Genomic DNA, 22,951 nt, shown 5'->3' with positions numbered 1-22,951 from the left:
CAAACATTACACACGTTAACTCAACTTTGCCGATGTTTTATAATATTTAAACAATAAACTTTGGTTAAGAAAACCGAGGGAGCTTTTTTTGCGATCTTTAAACAATAGCTAGATATTTTTTTTAGATTTTTAGAACTCACCGTTGAAGCAGGATATAACTTTTCACCCTGTTTTACCGTCATGCGAATTATTAGGGTTAATATGCTTATTGTCGAATTTTGTGGCTCCTATGTACTAAAACATCTGAAAATGAATAGAAAAAAAACGTAGCCAAAACTCCAATCTCAATTGTCAATTCTGCGTCAAGGTTCTCGAATTTTTCCATCAGTTCACAATTTTTGACGTTTCGTGGTTAATGTTTCTTTCTGTTTGATGTATCACGTTGAGATATGAGAATCTCGGTAAATTTTTAATAACTATTCGTAAGCATTGGGTAAAATTTTTTTGGATTCTACGCGTAAATAATTAATCGTAAAGTACCGAAAATCATACGTTATTCAAGTGGGAAAGTTCAAAAGCTTCAATGTCAACATTTCGTCTCGAATCTTTTAATTCTGTATCGAATTTGTAGACGGTTAACGGCAAAAAATGTACCAAGTTTGAAACTTTTTTTCACTCAACACGTCGATGAAACATCGAAAAACAACGAACCGGAAAGCCTGAAAATCCTGTGTTATTCAAATGGATGAATTCAAAGGCTTTTAAACCCTGGCAGGTCACACCTCAGTAGAATCGTATAACGTTCACACAGGGTGAATTTCGCCCCAAACGTGATATATTGCTTCAAAAATGCGTTCTAAAAATCTAAAAAAAAAATATCTATGCACTGTTTAAAAATCGCAGAAGAATTTCTCTCAGGTTTTCTGACCAAAGTTAATTGTGCAAATATTGTAAAACATTGGCAAAGTTAAAAAAAGTGCGAAAAAAGGTCTTCTTATGAAGAATGGCGCCACGAGGCTCATTTCCGCGACCAAGAGACTCTACGAGAAGTTTAAAAAATGTTTGGGGTGAAATTCACCCCCAGTGACCTATTAGGGTTACAAAGGCAAAGGGTTTTGGCGAAATGTTTTTTTTTTTTTTTTTTTTTCATACTTTTCGAGACATCTTAGCCCATGTGAGCAACAAAATTCTCTTAGTACAGGACCCTTATTCGACAGCCTGGTGACGAAGTGACCAAAGGTTAGTAGAACTTTTGAGTTTTACCCCCACGTTTGTTGGTAACACAATTTTTTCACAGCGCACTCTCGAGATGCCAAAGCAAACAAATGTACATTGTTTGTTCTTGCAATAATAGTCAATGCTACGACTATTACTGGTCTATTTCCTTTTCAACATTTGTTTTCGTTGTTGTGGTAACAGAATGTTACAAGATCCAAATTGAGTAAATGGAAGGTGAGACCTGTGTCACCGCAGATTCACGTCCGCGAGACACGTAAAAATAATCGTTTCAAAATTTGAAACCTGCGCTCACGTCTAGCTGTAAAGTTTCCGTAGGAGATAAAAATCCATTTCGATTTCAAACCAGTCTATGAAAAGTCGGGCAACAAATCTTTCGAATTGCACCATCCGGCTCAAGGTATATCTCTGTACGTGTGAAGAAATCCATTGGGAAAGTAAACGTGCAAAGCGCACGCCGTTTCACAGCTATATACGGGATTGTATTTTGTACGGAGTAGTCGTTCATCACGGGGGTTGCAGTTTTTTTGCACACGGTCACTGCGAGCATAGCAACAAGGCGATATTCCTGCACTTGCCCGAAAGGGTGTGAGGGGGGTAAATCTGCGAGAAATTCAGCGGCATTCTAGCCACGTAAGTCTAGCCGGATTCGAATAGACGAGAAGGGGCCGACAACGGGACGGGTGAATTCCAACCCAGTCACTTTTACGATTCAATCCATTTATCGCTCTGCCATATACCTGTAAAGCACACAACCGGGAAACTTTGTCATTCCTACGTACTTCGGAAGAGTTCCACGGAAACTGTTGTAATGCTTCCAGCATACCTTGACGTATGCATACATGTATGCATGCACCCACGTGCACCCGCTACTTCCTTCCACTTACGCTTGTACCATCCGTTGTAGGTGCGTATACCTTCACCTTCTTATCCACTTACATTTCTTCTCAAAACTTTCCCCCAAGACCTTTTTCACGCCTCGGGGAAAACGCCAACGTGCATCAGACGATCGTCTCTCCTTATAATAAGACTGTGCGCGGCGCTGAATTCTTAAGGGGAAAGAGATTATGATAAGGAACTTGCACGCCTGTACTAGAGGGAGATATTTCTGGTCGTGGTTACTCTACGGCCTTGACACAATTGCCATCCTTTACTACAAGCCAAAAATATAGTCCTGGATGCAGGATAAGAATCAATTTACTAGCTGTAATTATGCGAGATATGGTGTGTTTCATTAATTTTTATTTTTTATTATATCTGACTAAAGATATGATGAAGCGCGAACTTGGATAGCGAAACTAATGACGATAATTAAGTTTAATTTTCATTGGAAAAATCTTTCCTCGAATTGAATTGAATGAGAAGCAATTATTGCAGCCACTAATTTAATCGTAAATGAACAAAGTTCAGTCGTCAATCATTTCGATATGATTTCGTTATCGTTCCGTTTTTCTTCTCTGTACGAAAACCCTAGTATTTATCTAATTATGATCAATCCTGTAAGATTTTCATGTTTGTAGGTTCATGAACTCTGTAAAAGCTACCGAGAATCAATTTCTGATGCTGTTAATGTATTCTTGGGTAAAACCTAATTAGGTTTTTTAACGTATCATTGCCGCGTAATAATTTTGCACGCGTTAGTTTTTATTTATACTATATTGAAAAACGAAGGGAGAAATTTCATCCCAAGTAACCGTACTCTCAAAGTTTAATTAAACACGAAATTGATTATAATTCAACGCAAACTGGAATAATCCGATGCTTTCATCTTGGCATTGAAAAAATAATGCTGTTATTTAATTGATTCTAAATCATTAGCAATCGGGGTTTTCTGTCTGTAATACACGGGCTTGAAGTTCTCGTTAACTCTTGGACTGATTTCAATAAATATATTGAGAAACCGAACCCGATTCACATTAATTCACAACTGAAAATTCATTTAAAATGTGTAAATTCGTTTCGTCGGTGAATACTTGCTGCTTTTATTTCTCTCCTTTTATTCATTTGCCGAGTCGACGATTCGCAACGTATATTCGAAGTGAGTAAAAGCAGCGTTGCTCTTCCCGCGGCTCGTTGATCGGATCTGAGCCAACAACGGAACCGCGAATATTCGGGGGTTGGTGGTAAATTGCGTTAATGGAGTTTCCGATTCGCAGCTCCTCGAAATTCGCGCGGGACGTCGCGTGGACTTGAATAAATATAATCTAACAATAAAGCTTCACCATATAACAGTGAACAACTTACAATCGGACCTAATTTCGCAGGCACATATCCATCCCTTCTTCTCGTCCCTTTGCGAGTTTATAAAAATCGAAGAAAATTTGCGAATTCAAGATTCATTCCATCGGGTAAAAATCAGCTTACCTGAAACGAGTCTGTCTCTGCATGTTGGCGAAATAGTGAAAAGATTAGGGTAACGCGTGAAAATTTTTGAGAGAGCTTTATTTTTAAAATTGATAGCTATGTTCGAATCTTTGTGTACCAAAAGCAGCTATTCAAAGTTGACTTGAAAATCAAACGCCAAAGCCGCAATGACGTATCAAATTCCCTAATATTTTCCTTATTTCAACCTAACTTTAATAAATAACAAATTCACTTTTCCGATGACAAATTAATTAACAATTAGACGCCAATCCAGTTAAAGAAATGCAATTTTTCTTAGGGTTCAATTTTGTTTGAACTCAATCACCAAACATGCCAATGAACACTTTAATTTTGAGAAACTAACCGAAGATTAGGATTAGCCTTTTTTTTTAAATATGATCGTATTAATTGTTTCAAGTACATGATCATATTTTTCATAAATTTTACATAGTGCTCGACGTCAATTTATCGATTCTTAAAATTCGCTTATCCCCTTTTCACGCTAACACCGTCAATTGTTTGGCGACGAGTAATTTTCTACATTTCAAAGAATCGTACTCCAGTAAGAATGAAAATAAAAAAATTGCAAGACACACGCCAGAATTCCCCGACATTTGCCAATTCTTGCAGATTTCCCTGTCATCCCACATAAACGATAGAAAGGTATTAAAGGCAGTAAAATATTATCATTTTTTTACACAATCTTCGCGTTAATTAAATTACACATCAAACAAAGTTCCAAAGATGTGGTATCGACAAGAATGTCGGCGATTAATAACCCCGCGAACGAAATAAAACAATCAAAGCAATAAAAATAAAAAAAAAATAACTTTCGTTGGTACTGTAAAAATTGATGAGGAGTAAAAAATTGTGCGGTAGGGTGGAGAAAAATAACACGCTCGACTCTGACGGCGAGTACAGAATCCGGAAGTGAAACATTGCGGTGATTGCGGAGGATTGTAGTATTCGATCGTCGTTATAGGGTATATTGTAAATACGGCAATTCCGAACTGATGACCAATTTGAATTCGTCGACCATGTGCCGTCTGTCGATGTAGGCAAATCCGCGCAGCTCTGCGCCCGAGTGCTTGCCCGGAGTACAGAGAACACGCATTACAGATATACGCGGTGTAACCGGGAGGAAGAGCTTCCGGAACAAGCCGATATCTATCCGTGTGTTCCCGCGAACAGCGACAGGGCTGCGTGTTAATTTGAAATGGACTCGTTATGCGACAGAGTTGCCAATCTGGCCGTGTTCTATGGCCCGAGCATAGATATCCATGAACGTTGTCGCCGGTTCCGCATGTCCTTCCAATTAACTGTAACAAGTTTCTACTGCCGAGGATATTGTACACGCCTGTGTAAGCCACGCGCAGTATGTACAACGGATACTCGTATTATGGCTGACTGCTTGTCCACCATTGAGTTATAAAGTTTCCGGCGCGCGGTCCGATTCGTTTACTTCGAATTGCAGCGGTCGTGCTTTTAATAAATTTTTTTTCAATTTTCTACTATTTCAAATCGAACGACGTAACAATGACGATCAATTTTTTTTCACACACTCATTGTATTATATTTATACGATTCTGAGGAGGTTTTACATTATTTTGGATAGTTTTTTTTTTTCAAAATCGTGCAGATTCTCAAATAGTTTGGGACTGTCTTGGATTGTGTAAACTAGCAAATACAACTTTCTAAGAATTTCAAAGTCTGATATTTAGGTCGTCTAACAGTCCTGCGTTTACCGACCGAGCAAACTCTCCCTTTTTCGTCCTATATTAAACAAACAAATGAACGGAAAGGGTTCGAATTCCGACGTTACCTCGCTCTTTCGTAATGGAATTCAGGAAATTTACTCAGATCCCGAAAATCGTCAGGAAAAATGTGTCGCTTTTCGACAAGTGTGACTATTTCCACATCTCCCGCATTTCAGAGGCCAAAAATTTTATTTTATTCCTTGACAATTTCCGGGATACGAGGAACTTTCGTGAATTCGGTTACGAAAGAGCGATGCACCGTTCAAATTTAGAAAGAAAAGAGGCGAGTTTGCTCAGTGGGTAAAAGTAGGACTGATACCCGACCTCGAGTTTACTACGTAAGAACATGAAAGATCGCAAAAATATTCCCCCATAAGTCGAACTGATTTCATCAACGATTTGAGTTATTTTACGAACGATATCAACAAATTTAACGAAATAAATTTTACAAGATTGTATAACCGAATTGTTTTTGGTTTCTCGTAAATTATAGTTTTAAATTTCAACAATACGCAGGATTACAAAAAATCGTCTTGTGTGAAATTTGGAGAAAAAAAAAAGAGAACGGAATTTCCGGCAATAATTATCGCGAATGGAACAGAAATGAGCCGAGTATAATTCCGTGCGTCTCCGAGTCTTGAAAATGAGGTTTCCCTAGTGGTTATTGATCGTTTTTCATTTCCATTGCAGAAATTCCGGGGCGTTGGCGGCGGCATTGTCCTCACGGTCCAAAAATGTCAAGACCAGGGTGTAATCTCGTCGGTGAAGGGCTGACCCGAGGAGGAAACAGCGGGACTCGTAACGCAGGTGGAAGCGACGTTGGAAGCGGGAAATGCATCTGCGGTCCGTCCGTTCCCTGGTGTCCAGGTGAACCGGAGCCTTACACGTACAGGACGAGGCACGAGTGCAAACTGAATTTAGCTGCGAAACTCGCCAACGGTAAGAATTCGATGTTTAGTAGGAGGGAAATGTTTTACGCACAATGTGAACCCCGGAAAAATTACTATTGATATTCGAGTGTTGAAAGATGCGTTTGCTGCATTTTCTTTTACATGCTGCGAAGAAGATAAATAATTTAAGGTCTTCCAAGCGTTTATATAAATACGGAAATTCCAGAATCTAGTTGAACTGACGTTCGAACAGCAGCTTTCGACATCTTTATAATTTATTTCTTGATTACTTTGCGGTATACAAAAAGTTGAAGAAAATTTCTTTGCTTCCTAATTTACAAATGTAAAAGAGTAACGATTTTCGTCGAGAAATGTTTGCAAGTTGACAGGGATATACGAAACCGGAAAGAATTTCTTTTGCAATATTTTCGGGTCATCCGTAGTCTTGAAAATGTTTTTAAACGATCTTTTAATCGCTTTTACCCGAGGAGGAAGTCGGGAAAAATCACGTAAAAAACTGGACTGAGTATACTTTCTGACACGTTATTTGAAAATGGGAATGAATCACATGGTTTTGATGCATCTCAGACTCGATACTTCGGGAGGATTTTGAGTTGGGTAAAAACAAACATCCAAATCTTGTTTCAGCAAAAAAACCTGAAAGGTTACTCTAATCTTGAACAGTTCAATGCAGACACAGGAGTCATCCGTGATTATTTCAATCGCTCGTATTCTTGTACAATTTACCAAGTGTCGAAATCTCCGACCGGATAAATATTAAACATACATCGAATTTTTATTTTTGACGCTGATATTGCCAGAGATCTATGATTTACATCCAATCACAAAATATCGCCGCGTAAACCTGGCGCGTATTCCTGAGGGGGTAAAAAGTTGGCGACACGGGGTGAAATGGAGGACATGGGGGTGGGGGGGCTCGAATCGCCCCCAACGCCGTGTTTTACACTTGTACTTTAACCGCAACATTTATGATTGGATTTTCGTAATAACAAAGTTATTGCACGCCGGTATTCCGGACCACTTCTCTGTCATACCCAAATCGCCGTCAAAAACACTGTAAAATTCTCCGCTTTTAAAAACACACAGGCAGCGAAACATTCGTTATATTCCGGAACTTTTTTCTTTAATAGGTTTAATATGATCACTTGGAAACTTTGTTGAATGCTGGAGTTAAGGAATAAGATCCGCGGTACCGGTAATTCAATATATTGTACATCATGATTTTTGCTTTTTCAATGACACCTCCAAAGCACGGAATCTTTTAAACCCAGAAAAATCTGTCGACTATCTAGCGGTAATTATAATCACGCACAACAATGTCAGATTACTGATAACTACGCAGGTTTGCAAAAAAATACTTTATTTCAGCTACGGGGCATGTTTTTGGTGAATATTATTTTTCCGTGTTTGCTGAATCCAAAAATGACTTTTCCGCGCTTGCGGCACAGTGAAATTTTTCTTACCGCTTAAAGGATCAAGGGCTTAAGGGACCGATTAGCAAAAAATCTGAAGGGTTGAGAGTCGAACCTTGAGTCCAGTCGGTACACTGAGAGAAATTTTTAGTTCCGGTTACCGCTCAGTCCTTAACCATTTTCTTTTTTTCACGACAATCGAAAAATATAGTTCTAGGTAGAAAATGAAAATTAGTTTTCTAGCTGTTACCAGAAAGTCTAGTATCCGTTACTATTCTTTCTAAAATTTAATGCTTGTGCAACGATAAATTGACGTTAAAGCCTTGTTTAACTAAAAAAGTAGAGTAAACCCCAAAAACTGATTTTGCGTTGCAGTTACCGAAAAAAGGATCGACAATAGCGCAAAATTGTTACGCGTACCAACAATATTCAAACAGTTTATATTAACGATACCTGTTTTAATCAATTTTTCTGGTTACTGTAAGAAATGAAAGTTTTCACAGCGTACGGAACTTTCGACAATAAAGTAACTTTTTTAAAGGCCAACAAAGGGTTTGCCAAGGGAAATCGGAAAGGCCTCGCGATGATTTCCCCTCGTTGACGTGGCGGTTGGTGGCTGCGTTCCCACGTACCACCGTGGGCTTCGAGAAGGGTAGAACGAACTCTGCCCCCCGCCTACAATTCTGATTGCTCTTGTTTCGTGCGCGTTGCACCGCACGGTTTTCGCTTTAATTACCGCTGTCACGTAATATCCGGTTTTGCGAAATACGTGATTCGGCGAAAATTGGCGCGAGAACGAGAAAGAACGAGATGAGGGTGGAGTTGAAACGGGGTAAAAAATTCTCAACGTTTTTCTGCTCGAACGAACTCCCGGCGATATGCAGGCGGTCTGTTATTATAGGTAGTAGGCTGCTAATAAATCGGCCAATAACCGCCGTTAATTACATTCGCATGTACAACCGAAATTTTACACTCCGACTCTTTCAGATATTACCGGATTTAATTAATCAGCTTTTATTTCCACATTTACGTTACTTTCCAACTGACTGTATTATTTTCTCAGGTTTGAATAATCGTTTTTATTGCAGACCATGTAGGTTTACGGTGAAAATGTAGAAAGAACTCGAAATGAAAGAATTACAATATCGAATTTTCAAAAAATGCTACGATATATTTCGGAGAAATTTCATGTGCACAGATAATCGAAATATAGAAAAGTCAAAACGCAGAAAATTAAAGTACAGAAAACGAAAATACAAAATCGTCAAATTGTGAAGATTCAATATTTTTGCATGTCACATTTTTATTCATCCTGACTATTCTATACTTTAGCTCGGTTTTACTTCATATTCAATTTGCTGTGTTTCAAATTTTTATCAAACACATTTTCGCTTTTTCAAAAATATACAGAATTTTTGGAGGAAATAAATGAATAAACTGTAAAGTTGCAGAAAGCTGATTTACACTCGGTTAATATCTATTTCCCAATTTGGTTCACAAACTATTAAAACATGTTCCGCACTGCTCAAATTTGGAAAAAAATGATCGTTTTGAATTTACGAAGTGCGCCCTGCTTGCACGAAGATCCCCTCTTTCAATTCACCGCATCGAGTGTTTCCCACGACTGTGTTTGAGTATGTGCTCAATCTTCCTTGAATTGAAATTTCCTTGCATCGCACAATCTGCTACAGTCAAGATATAAGTAAAGGGAGAAGAAACGTAACACTCCAGGTTATTAAAATTTTTAAATAAAACGTACAGAATAGAAAGGAATTTTTTGTAATAATATCCGAGATGTTTATTATGCAGACAGAATAATTTTGTAGTTTTCAAACAGCGGAAACAAGTAAATGTAACTTCAACCTAGCGATGCGTAATTATAAACACAAACTTTGTAGTTCCTACTCTACAAAACCGTTGTTCAAATAATTACTATTCCATAGCTCGTTTTGTTGTGAAAATTATTTCTTACGAGTAACTGTTTCTTAGTAAAGTCGTTCAATTTCATTATACAATGATTTATTTTCTTCAGAAAACTATCTTCTGCAAAGTCACTTTGATATTGTTTACATTTTTCAGTAACGATTTCAATATTCCCATTTATGATCATAATTAATATCGACGCAGTGTTGTGAAATTAGATATTAAACAACGCCAGCATGAGAGGAAAAGTTTTCCAGCTAATTTGTAAAAAATAGTTTCCTGAATAAAATAAGTCACCGTAGAGTGAAATCGAACGAACATGTATATTAACTTTTTCAGCAATTATCAAGCGATTTGAAACGAAGCATCGAATCTTGCTTTTAATTTGAACTCAAAGTATCTTCAATTTTTGTATTTTTAAAGAAATCTACGAAGACGTACTTACGAATAAAATAATTTCACGAATAACTCATTGTAAAGTTATCGCGCAATAAAATAAACAAGGAGCATCGATCTTTCGCCGGTGAACTTCTTTAAACGAGATGGAACGAACGGAGAGCTGTGCAGTTAAATTTTTGCGTAGGTTATACCGGCGAGTAATAATCCCGTCGGATGTCATCCGGCTTTTCAGCCTGCAGCCCGGCGGGCGGATTTCCCCCATCGTGGAAAAATCTGTCGCCCATTGCAGCGCGTAGCTTTTGCTGGATGATAATCTCGTATCCGCGGCAGCTCGACGACGCGGACGAGGAGAAACTGCGAATAGGTAAAAAGGGGAGGGATGGAAACGGTAGGAAACGGGAGAAAGATAGCGGAGGGAGAATGGAAACATGTTATTTTCCTCGGGGCACACGGAGTCAGACCTCGAGCTGCCGGCGAGCGATGGCCATCCGAGGAATGAAAAGAAAATAGGAACAGTGAGAAGGCGAGTAAAAGAGTGTCAGGAAACGGGGCTGGGAAGGGCGCAGAGCGGAAAATGAGGGGGAGAGCGAAAAAAGAAATTGGCAAAAAAAGGAGAAGACAAAATAGAAACGCGGCTCTACGTTAATGAGAAACGTGTACGGTTCGCACGCCTCTGTATTGGTATCCATGCGCACGTGCATTTCAGATGTATTTCTTTCCCGCTATTCACCTTTGGCAATCTGTTACAGAGCGAGTTCCTAACGACTGCATGGCTTGTCGTCTGCTGAAATTTCACGCGCAAGCCCTGCAATCCGAGAGCAATTTCTTGCCAGGTCGACCAACCGTCAGAAATTTAACACTGACAATGGGGGAAATTTTTAGTTCCGAGTACCGCTCGGTCCTTGACTATTTTCATTTTTTACCACAATCGGAAAGTATAGTTCTAGGTAGAAAATGAAAATTAGTTTTATAGCTGTTAGCAGAATTTCATTTGTCATAGCAACTAGAAAAATTGATTAAAACAGGTATCGTTAATATAAACTGTTTGAATGTTGTTGGAATTTCGAAAAACGAGGTACGCGTAACAATTTTGCGCTATCGTCGATCCTTTTTTTGGTAATTGCAACGCAAAATCAGTTTTTTGGGTTGACTCTACTTTTTTAGTTAAACAAGGCTTTAACGTCAATTTATCGTTGCACGAGCACTAAATTTTAGAAAGAATAGTAACGGATACTAGACTTTCCGGTAACAGCTACCAAACTAATTCTCATTTTCTACCTAGAACTATATTTTTCGATTGTGGTAAAAAATAAAAATAGTCAAGGACTGAACGGTAACCGGAACTAAAAATTTCTTTCGGCGTAGCAAATAAAGTCTCGGTTGTTTAGGCTTAAGGTGGCAGCAATTAATAGGATATTCACCTTATCGTCACCTATTCCATGAAAATGAAAGTGTTCATATGTTCACATGTAACTGCGTGTATACATAAACACGTACATGTGCATACTCAAAAGCTCCTGCGGCAAGACATAATCCGACACATCCTGCAAGTTTGCGGTCTCGCCCAAGTTGAACCACCCATTTTTAAATGTATGCGGTTAAACTTTTCGCGAACCAAATTTAACTTTCCTTGCAACGATATCTCGTTCGTTTTTTCCTCTCTTTTGTTGCATTCTTTTTTTTTCCTCCCTGGTGGTTTTTTTCTTTCATTCAGCTAATTTCTCAGAACTTTTAATTTTTTTCTTCCTTTCTTTTCTTAGCTGATTCCCCTTTCTCATGGTTTCCCACCTTCTTTATGTTCATTCGCTTTGCATTCGGCTCTTTGGTAATCATTCCTCGCGACGGAGAAAACCTCTGGACTTTCTCCTTTCTCTCTCTCTCTCTCTCTCTCTCTCTCTTCTCTCCTCGCACCGCTTGGAAGTGTCAACCCTCCCCTGAGTTCACCGTTCATTTTATAATTGATCATCTACCGCGGTTAAACGTAAAACGACGGTCCATTTAACCCTGGGATAGAATCGGCACCCGGCCCCATTTGCATGAGAATTAAAGGCAGTGGAGAAAAAAAGTGGGAAGCTAAATTAGAAGTCAAAAAATTAATACCGGTACTCAATATTCCCGTACATTCGCCGGCAATCTGTTGGAATTATTTAATCAGTGAAGCAAGCTATCGTGTCACATTTTAATTAGTATTGAAATAATAATTTCAAATAATGCACTAATGGATAGTATCTCTCGGTACGACGTAAATATTGATTTCCAACGATGTAAACTCCGTGCAATCGGAGGTAATAAATTTCCAGAGAGTCGTACTTCGTTATTTAAACATTATATATATATATATATATATATATATACATATTATGTACTTTGTATGTACAGTCGGAGATTAAATCGCGAGATTGAAACTCCTTTTTTAATCTTTCATTTCGCCATCCCCTCTTTTCGCCTTTGATTTATTCATTCTCAGTGCCATTCCTGTTTTCTTCTTTATTTTTCATGCTTATATTTAGGCTGACCCAGATGCTTCAACTCTCGTAGACGATGTTTGGTAATACCGATGTATCAAAGTGCTAGATGAAATTAAGGCGGTTGGTCGGCCGAAAATTTGTGCTTTTTATTACCTTTATTAACACGTAGTCGTATATTGAGTATTTATTTAATTTTTGTACCCGTAAGTTATGGCGATAACTTCAAAAATACGAAGATATACAAAATACTAGAGTTATAGGCAAAAGCTTAGATATCGATGCTTCGATTCAAATGGCTTCTAAATTGAGAAAAAGAAAATTTAGTAGATTTGTCCGATGTCATTCTACGACAGTTTGTGTTATTCAAAAGACAATCGTCTACGAAATGACTGAAACAGATTTATTTTTTCTTACAAGGAAATTCAATATTCTCATTTGTTGACAATAATCAACATCAGTGCACTATTATCAAATGAAATACTTAAAGATTCTAAAATCACAAGATAAAGATTTCTAGTGAATTTGCAGCAAATTATAGTATTCAGAATGAAATAAACCATCGTAGAGTGAAATCACACGAATCGAATAAATTTTTTACAATCTTTAAGGTATTTGAAATGAAGTATCGATATCTTATTCTTTTCTTATAATTCCAGTATTCAATATTGATGTGTTTGCAAATAGATCTCCATAGCCTACGATTATGATAATTTGATAACTTCTCTATATACAGCTATTTTGTGATGAAATTAATAACAAGTACCGATTTCGGTTACAACAACCTCCTGAATGATGACTGTTGAAAATAATTAAATAAAATAATTTTGAAATGTTTAAAAGCTGTTCGATTTCCCAATTTTTCAAAGCTTTGACTGTACTCTCAAGAATACTACTAAATCGGTACTTGACATTTGTATGATTGTTAAAACGATAATTTAATCAACGACATATTGCTACTCGAATAACACACTGTAAAAATTTTTTATTATTATGGAAATGATTTGATTCTTTTTTTTCGCTTCTTTTTAATTAAAAAACTGTTTTCAGTCGGGGCCTGCACGAATGAATTAGCCATTTTCAAGTTGTTCGGAGCCGGAGTGAAAGAGAGAGAGAGAGAGAGATTCGAGCACAGGGTATCCTAGATTTAATCTAGGCAGCCATGCAGCTGGTACTTGTACCTATACAGACACGTGTTGAAATTCACGAATGCACGCAAGAGCAGCATACCTACTCTTATTTGAGGAATTAATTTAATCGAATCATTACACGCTTGCGAGCCAGAGTCTAGACGACCATTTACCCGGCTTTGTATAACAACTGTGATGTTCTACCTCGGCAGAATCGCGAAGCATTTCGAGTATCTACAGGACGATTCAAAAACATAATTCGCAGAACAATCGATAATTCACGCATCGTGCTTTCGCTTAAAAAATCGTGAAACAGAAGTTTGGGAGAAAAGAAATTGGTGCCTTGGTCAAGAGAAGAATTTTTCTATCGCAAAGTTAGAAAAGGCAGTTGAGGAGAATAAATCTTGAAGCTTTTTACCTTCGAATTCCAACGAGCCAAAATACAGCCGTCTGTCGTTATGAGGTCTACTAGGGGCTGTAGGGAAATGAAAGCTGGGTAGAGTAGAAAGGGGGTGTATAGATCGGGGGTCTTTTCATCGAGATACCTTGCTGAGTCTTCAAGGGCGGAGCCTTGGAACTCGACGCGGAAAAATCGCCGTTGCAGAAAGCGGCCTTATAACGAATGACGGCTAAACCTCTGAAACCACTCATGACGTATAACTTCTAAACACGGATTCATCTTAAAGAGTGAAAATCTGAGAAAAAAACATCTCCTCTGCAAAAATTTCCCTATATCTACTACATTTTCAACTATTACGAAGAGACGAAACAAACGTTCACATATTTTTTAGCAATGTGTAATATTCGTTGATAGTTTGGTCATTTAGAATGATAAGAAATGAAAATAAATAATTTGTTGAAAGGGTGATGCACTGAGAATAATTTCGTTTGTTGTAGTAACTAGAAAAATTCAGTAAAACAGGTATCGTTCAAAAAAACTGTCTGAATATTGTGAGGATTACGAAAAACTAGGTACGCGTAACTATTTTGCGCTATCGTCGATCCTTTTTGGTAATTGCAACGTAAAACCAGTTCGTTGGGTTTACTCTACTTTTTTAGTTAAATAAGCATTAAATTTTCGCAGCGGTTACAAGAAAATACAGCAACAGTGATCGTAATGAGAAAGAACAGTAACGCATACTAGACTTTCCGGTAACAGCTAGAAAACTAATTTTCATTTTCTACCTAAAACTGTATCTTTCGATTGTCGTGAAAAAATGAAAATATTTAAGAACCGAGAGGTAATCGGAACAAAAAATTTCTCTCGGTATGCAAATAACACACGTGGTCGGTGATTTTCCAACGATTTTGTCTCTGTCAGTTACTTTTGTTTCACATAGTCGAGCGCATGAATCCTTGATTTTCAGGAGTTGTACGATAATCTCACCGCGACAGCACAATTTTTTCTGTTTCTTCTCACACCTCTCGACCACCATTTCACGCCAGTCGTAATGTCGTGTAATTTCGCGTAGCACGCAGGGATTTAGGTATAATATACCTACACCAGAAACAAGAATCCCTCGGCACAGCGTCGGCTCTTTCTTCCAAGATCCTGTTCGCGGCCCTCACGTTTTGGATCCAATCAGTTTTTACTCCCTGATATGGGACATGGAGGCGGGAGGCGGGAGCGAAACATCGGAAGGCGCCGAGGCTCGATGTCATATTGCGAGGCAGCTGGGCTGATATCGAAGTTGCTTGCGCTGCAGGCATTCCCCTCCTGACACTTACACGTCGATCTACACGTGCCTTCGCCTCCCACATTCTCCCATCTTCGCCCTCTCCTTTGCTCCGCGTCCTCGCCCGCCCCCCGACACCCACTTCCACCCCTTTGCTTCGCCCCAATATCCACCCTAAACTCTCATAGTTTCACGTCAGACATCCGTGATGCCACGGCTTTTTGCTTTAATGCCGGAAATTATTCCTACCGATCAGACGTTCACGAGAAATTCTGACAAATGGTTGGCAAGACACGCCTCGCGTAACCTGCAACTACGAATCGATTGATTGGTCGACCTTCAAGGGACGGGAATCAAATGGGAAAGGAAAGAATAATCGGATTATGGAAACGTCGTTTATTCCTTGCCGGCAACTCGATCTACCATTTTTACTTTTTACATTTGTTTTCTTCTCGGCAATACTCCGTTATTGAGATAAAGAGGACACTGGTTCCTTTCAAAATTCACTTACTACGTATTGGATGGTTCAATTGAGTTATGGTGACAGTGATTGAATGTTCTTTGACAAAATGGCGATGAAAACTTGACGTTACGTTGGGAAAATTTTTTATTAAAGCTAAAACCTTTTTTAACACGGTAATTGATACTATGTGCAAGTATAGTAGCTTTAACTATGGATTATAATGTCCAATACTTGAAAATATAGTACGTATTTACCATTATATAGTACCATTTATATGGCAACGGATACTACGTAACCGTTACGTAACTGGTACTATGGTCCGGTTTACTGGTCACTTTATTTAAAAATTTCACTTTGGAATTCCATCGATTTCTTTTTAATGCAAAATTTTGAATAACTGGTGATAGTTTTTTTTGTTTCAAGTACGTAATCTCTGTATCGGTGACTGAAGATTTATAAAGGCGGCCACGCTTATGGGACTTTGCGAGCCAGCCAAGTTCTATATCATCGACAAGCTACGTTCTTTTCTAATTTTTTGGCCGTTATCGCGATAGGGAATCTCGGCAGATTATTTATTCACGGCATGTTATACGGTATAACAGTTGTCAAGACTATGAGCAAAGTTTCGGGAATTATGTCGATATGGTAACCGCTACTACATGAATATGGTATTACCTACAATGTGCCATGGTAACGGCTACTATGTGACCATAGTAGCAGAGACCATGCATATCACGCAGTGACCGTTACTAAGCTTGTATAGTTGAGAGCACCACAATAGCAAACCGGTCTCTCATTTACTATATTTCTTTGGTAATCGTAACTTCAATTTTAGTTCATTGTTGTGGGTTTTTGGTCTGGGACTATTAATTCATGGCTCCAAGTAAAAAGAGTATCGTATCCATTCCGCTACTTAGATTTGAGCGAAAACCATGAAATCCTTGGATAACAAGAGCTGTGCGTTGCGTAGGATTGAGAACGTTTCCGCCGTTCGTAATTTATCTCCATGCGGCAGCAGGTGAAATTGATTAAAGGGTCGCGGAGTTTGCGCGTCCCTGCAGCTTTAACCCCAGCAAAATCTAACCTGACCCAACTCCAAAGGCGGCCAAGTCATGATGAGTAGACATGCGTCGTAATTACATTTTCTTTTGTAAAGGAGGTGCCTATTTTGTTAGGCGTCAACGAGAGAGGCGGTGACTGCAAAGCTGCCACCAGTGTAGGAGAGAGTAAAACAAAGCAATAAAAAACGAAATCGAGTTAAAGAGAAAATAAACGACGAGGTTTAGGAGACAGGTATTTATTATTATTATTCACTATTGTGGGGTAAACGGGACGCTGATAGGTATTCGAATACGTGCGTATTTAAGTGGGGACGTTATAGGGTGCAAGGAATCGCAGGAGGGCGAGGTGATATAAACGTTCGACGCTGGGTTGAGAAGTTATTTTCTTCCGAGTCCTCGAGAGAGGGCCGATGAAGAAAACCCTCGACTCCGCCGAGGCTTGAAAATTGATCGAAATGGTACCCGTTACCCATCTTGAATTCGTCCTCTAATCGAGTTCCAACTATGACGTCAAAACCCATGTATACTAACCTCCGGAAAATATGCAGAGAGGAAAGGAACGGAACTTGGCAAATTGAGCGTCCGGTTGCGCGTGCGTGAACTTTGTCATGGATGAAGCGAATATTTTTCGGTGAATCAGCCCTAAAACAGTTGATGTGGCGATACGATTAGGCATGGAAATCTTGTGTTGTCAACTAATTACTGCTACGAATCGTCGTAACGACAGAATTCCAATCTCATATCCAGTGTTGCGTGAGTTGGCTCCCCTGCCTTGCAGCAAAAATATTACCGCTGTATGATCTCGCTGACCAATATAGTTCAATTGTTCCAATTCAATTCAACGGAAGGCATTAAAGCCACGCGATGGCGAGAGGGTGCAAATGAAATAAAATAAAATAAACTGAGGTATTGAGTAGCTTTTTAAGTTTCGATGCGTGTTACGGCATCGCATCTGGTTCGGACTCTCGTTGAAAGGAAGTCGAGACCGTTATACACGCAACAAAGGATCCAGGTCGATATCAGACATCTAAAAGGAGCTTTCTGTATACCCACCATCGAAGCTTTGGGTCAATAAGTTTAGCCTACATTCAACCCTCAAAGAGATAGTTTTCTTACAGGCAGCGACAAAGAACGAAAAAAAAGTTGAAAAACACCAACGATAACAACTCTAGGGTGTGTGAGGAAAAAAAATTAAAGCAAATCAGAGATGCGCAGCCTGATTCGTTTCAGTTGCAGTAAATATTCACCTACTCATGTTTCCAAAAACTTTGAACACCTCTTCCCAGCATTTCTATTTCTTTTTCTTCAATTCGCGGTGAAAATTATCTGTGAATTACTGTCGATCGTCAAATAAAAAAAATTATCGCATCCATTAGTTCGATACTGAATTCATTTGTGAATATTAAATAACTACGCGATTTGCAGTTTAATTAAAAGTTATCGATTCGTGGTGTAAATTGTAAATTCGTAACAGAGATACCGCAAGATTAGGTGATCCCTCTAATTGCATGTATTCGTATTCTTCCAACCCCTCATATTCGTTGGACAGATAATTTTTATTTTAAGTCATTCGATTTTGAAACTTTTTTCCTTCTATCGGTCATCTCACATATTATTCATTTTTCTTCGCTCTCGCACGATTTGACGAATAATAATAAACTTTTGTGTCGTTTTTTTCTTGCAGATAACCTCTTCAACGCTGCTCCGGTAGCAGAGGTGCAGGTGACGACAAGCGGTGAGTCTTCTATTTGAATTTTCAACCTCTATTTCCGTATTCGTTCATCTAGGCCTCCCCAGGTCTGATCGTTCATTTATACAGTTGATTACAAAGGTTCGACGCGGTTAATGGATCTGCATCGATTGGCTCTTTCAGCTTTTATTCTATCACCCTGAACCCCTCGTACGAATTCAATGATTATTCACGGGGTACGGGCAGCGTTGAAGGTGGTTTAATAATATTTACCACGCAGGGCCGTAAAAAGCAGAGAGGGAGTGAAGAAAAGAGAAAAAGTGATGGATAATAAACGGGAAATAGAAGGACAGATAAACCAATTTGAACTTCACGCTTTGGCGAACTTCGCGGTAGTAAGCCCCCTCGTTCTGGGATTTATGCCTTTTAGTCTTCGCACCCTGCAAATTAGCGTGGAGGATGGTTTGCAAAAAAATAAATTGATCGTCAACACGCCCGCGCATAGTTCGATATTTTCCAAACCTGTATCTTACCTTTCGGATATTGTACTGTACGTGTCCTTAAAAATCACCAAAAGTCACGGCGAATGATGCGAGATGGAACAAAACTTTGCTTCCTGTAAAAGTATCGATAAATGAGCTGAAGAAAAAAAAAAACGCTCGGTCGAAAATTCTGAAATGTTAAAACCAATGTAACAATTTTGTCGACGAGATTGAAATTTTTATAGCGGAACAGCGGCGCCTCAGGTATTCGGAACTTGCGTCGTATTCGACGTTGGGAAATTTGAGTAACGCTTCAATTCAGAATCTTTTTGAATTTTTTAGCTGGAAATTCTTGAAAATCCGTGCAGAGTTGTTGTATGTGAGGAAAATTTCCAGGGTAATGGGAAAATATTTGACGTGAGTGTTTCGAATAGACGTGCTGTAAAGTATGTGTAATATGTGTGGGGATTTTTCTATTTTCCACCTTTTCCTTCTTATCGTGTATATCAGCTAACATAAGTACAGACACGTTGCGTACCGTCTCATGGTTCTAATGAAACAAATAAAGAGTGCCTGTAAGAGAATGAATAAACGGAGGTCGTACAAAACCAAAAAACAAAAAAAAAATAAAAATACCATCTTAGGATAATTCCATTCCAATAAATTCACACATTCAATTTATATTCGTATATCCAGCGGACAAAAACAATTTTCATTCGATTCTCGCACTCGCCGCGGAGTAGGAAAACAAAATTCAAACAGTGGACGTGACGCGAACAGAACAAACAAAACGGAAACAGAACCGTGACGACTTTTTTTCAGTAAAGATTTAACGATGAAAGTGAAAAATTTGATCCAATTTTAGATGAATTCGATTTACTGTCGTGAAAAAAATTTACAATTTGCTTTGTTTGAGTTGTGATGAGAAAAACGGCCAACTTATAATAATGATTTGCATTGATATCAGTTTGAAACTGACATCAATTCGCCCATTGAATTGCTCGGCATCGATTTATTCAGCATTTGCTTTGTGCTTTGATTTACAAACTTCTTAAGATTCGAAATCGATTGCTTGGAAAGGATAAATTGAAATTTGAACAGAAATTTATCTTTATTCAGAGTTGAAACAATTATTTATGTCGGAAAAGTTTATTGTTAGTATCGAAGTAAGAATTTCGAAAAAAGAGGACTGTTAATAAAAAAATCAGGTCTTTGTCAAATCGAAACTGGAAATTCTTGGATTCTCGGAAAGAAAATTCAAGATAATCGGAGAAAGGAAACTACTGAAAATACAAAATCTAACTTTTCTTCTACAGAGATGAAAAATTAAACAATAATTCGGCAATAATGTAATAAGACGAGAGTTAATAAGAACGAGGCTGGATTAAGAATCGAATGAAAGGAACGCGTCGAACCGGGAATTAATTAAATTCGAAGCGTGGTCAGCATGGTTTTAGGAATAACTGCGGAATAGTGAAGAAAGTACATGCAAGGCATTCTGCGTTGTTCGCAGCAGCAGGCTTTGACTTTTCAACAATTCTCAGCCAAGAGTTATTAAGAGTTATCTCTCAGATTTATATATACGAGGAAAGTTTCTCGACAATAGAAAAGTTGGTCAAGTTTTATAATAAGGGACGCAAGAGCCGCTTCTTCTCGGTCCTGTCTGCGTTGTACACACGTACCGTATATGCGCATGATAAAATCTCATTCGAAACTCACAGCCGGGATTTTAATCACCTGGTTAACCCTCGCAAACAAGTCCTACACAAATCCCGATTGTTTCCCTGCTTCCTTATCTCCCCCGACTTTGTTTCCTTTCTCCTTGCTTGTTTGTGTTCTCTCGCCTCTGTTGTAGCCTTTGAAGATGTTTGCTTCGACGCGTTGTTCTATCCACATAGGCCTCCTGAACGAATCTCGAAGAATCAACATCCGTGATTTATTTTTTTCTTCAAACTGAGGAAAAATGGTAATACGAAAGCTCAAAAGCTGTAACTCAGGTCAATTTAAATTAATTTGTTCTAAATATAATACCTCTCGAACGTTGAAAACAATTTACCCTCCCAATTTCGATTCGAAAAGCGTGTCTTCAATCACATTCTCATAAATTTCTACTCATTTTTTGTCATACACAACTATTCCACGCATGGCTAGAAACGATTTTTCTCCCTTATCAACGCTTCGGGTCATCACAGAGACGTTGTGCATGGAAAGTCGTAATAGGTTAAATAAATGGACTAACTTGTTCTTTGTTCAACGAGTATATATATTACAGATCCATTTCATGCGCCGTACATCGTGTACAGAATACATTCGAACAGCAAATCCTGATCATCTCTAGAGGTAGATCCATCAATATCGCATAAGCAATATGATTTTGGCATTTCGAAAACGGAATAATAAATCTACTTTGCCAAATTATCAGTAATTGAGCTTTCTTTACTCGAAATAATGGGTGTTGAATTTTTGCCTCATCTCACGTAGGTATCGACACGCTGACCAAAATAACCTTCAATCGCTTATCGAATCTTAACCTTTTCGACTCCGTGCGTACGTGTGATTTACTCAACCAAAAGTTTTTGTCATGACCACAGGCGGCGCACTGGCAATTTTTCTGCGCAAAGCGAATACTAGACGTCCGATACATCTCGCTGAAGAGAAAATACACCATCTGAATTATTCTCTCATTCCAAAATGCTCCCAGGGGCTATATTTTTTACGGTCCTGCACGTTCTCCCGGTGAGAGTGGAAAAGATATCGCGTCTCTGCGGAAGTTTAGAGCGAGGAATGTTTCTCCATTGCGAAAGTGTCGGCGGGACTTCATATCAAGATTCGCTGCCCTCCGCAGAGTTTACCTCAAGAATAGAGAAGGGGAAGGAGGGCTAGAAAGCGAGGAGATAAAGTGCTCCATTTGTTGTACAATATCTTCGGCTTTCCGCGTTGAGAATGTCGGCCTCTTTCCTGCATGCCGTCAAAATCTTGACGGAGGGGGGGGGGGGGGGGGGGTATCAGCCCACGGCTGGCGACCCTCAACCTTCTCTCTCTCTCACTTTCTTCAGTTATGTCAGATATATTTCGCGGACGAAAATCCCACCGCAAATCATCGTTATGGTCAATCTTCTCACCTGACAAGCCGTTCCTTGCCATTGGGGTCAAAGGATGGAAGGATAGGATCGGATATGAGAGAATGAAAAAATCAGTGGGGGCGGATTAACAGCACGTAGACGAAGAGAAAGAGCTTGAATTCGCAGGATTCGCGCGGAGAGCGGATAAATTTTAATCATCTATATCGACTTAAATAGCTTTTGCTTTATTTTTCGCCTACCTGGGAAACGGGACTGATTAAAATGGGCTCCATTTTATGAATCTGACGGGCTTAAGGGCTGAGCTATATATTTTTCTACCTTCCCTTTTCCGGCGGGAAATAGTCCGGGATGCATCGGGTGCCAGTGTCCCGCAGCCTCTGGCACTACTTCCTTCGCTCTCTCTCTTTCTCCCTCCCTTTCTCTCTCTCTCTCTCTCCTCTCTTCCTCCGTAGAATCCGAGCTAGACCCAATTAACAACAGAACGTGCAACCAGGCGGAAACTCTGCTCTGGGGCTACCTACTCGAGTTACCAACTAATAAATTAGAGACTTAATCGAGTTCCGAGTCCTCAGTATCCAGCGTTAACGCGTCTCGTTAATGAACGTCTGTTCAACTTATTATCAATCTCATATCTATCTCCATCCCGGGTGTATAACGGCGTCTGGATCCGTGCTACATGTACCTTATACCACACGCTATAGGCACTGATTCAATTACGACCACGGATAGGGAATCCTCCTCCTCGTCCTCCTCACTTCGGTTTCCGTGACCACGGATAGAGCTTCGAAACGGCACAAATGTTCATTTAGGATACTTCAATTGTTATTGTCTTTTCTTAACCGACTTATGAGGGGATTGATTGGCCAGGAATAAATTTTTTTTATTTACTTAATTATGAGACAGTAATCATACATTGAGTATTCATCAAATTATCATATTCGTAAGCTACAAAGAGCTTT

At 39.0% G+C, this 22,951-nt stretch overlaps 1 protein-coding gene across 2 annotated transcripts in view; it reads left to right on the top strand.

Moving 5' to 3' along the window:
• Window positions 1-22,951, top strand: part of LOC124299816 (kielin/chordin-like protein) — a 184,501-nt gene that overhangs the window by 33,737 nt on the left and 127,813 nt on the right. For both annotated transcript variants that reach the window (XM_046753194.1, XM_046753192.1), the window contains exons 3-4: window positions 5,988-6,236; window positions 18,422-18,472. In XM_046753194.1, the coding sequence (XP_046609150.1) occupies window positions 5,988-6,236; window positions 18,422-18,472 (300 nt within the window). The remainder of the gene's footprint in view (window positions 1-5,987; window positions 6,237-18,421; window positions 18,473-22,951) is intronic.

Source organism: Neodiprion virginianus, chromosome 3 (assembly GCF_021901495.1).
Source record: "Neodiprion virginianus isolate iyNeoVirg1 chromosome 3, iyNeoVirg1.1, whole genome shotgun sequence".
NCBI lineage: Eukaryota > Metazoa > Arthropoda > Insecta > Hymenoptera > Diprionidae > Neodiprion > Neodiprion virginianus.
The sequence above is the reverse complement of the archived record's forward strand: the minus strand, read 5'-3'. Positions and strand labels throughout refer to the sequence as shown.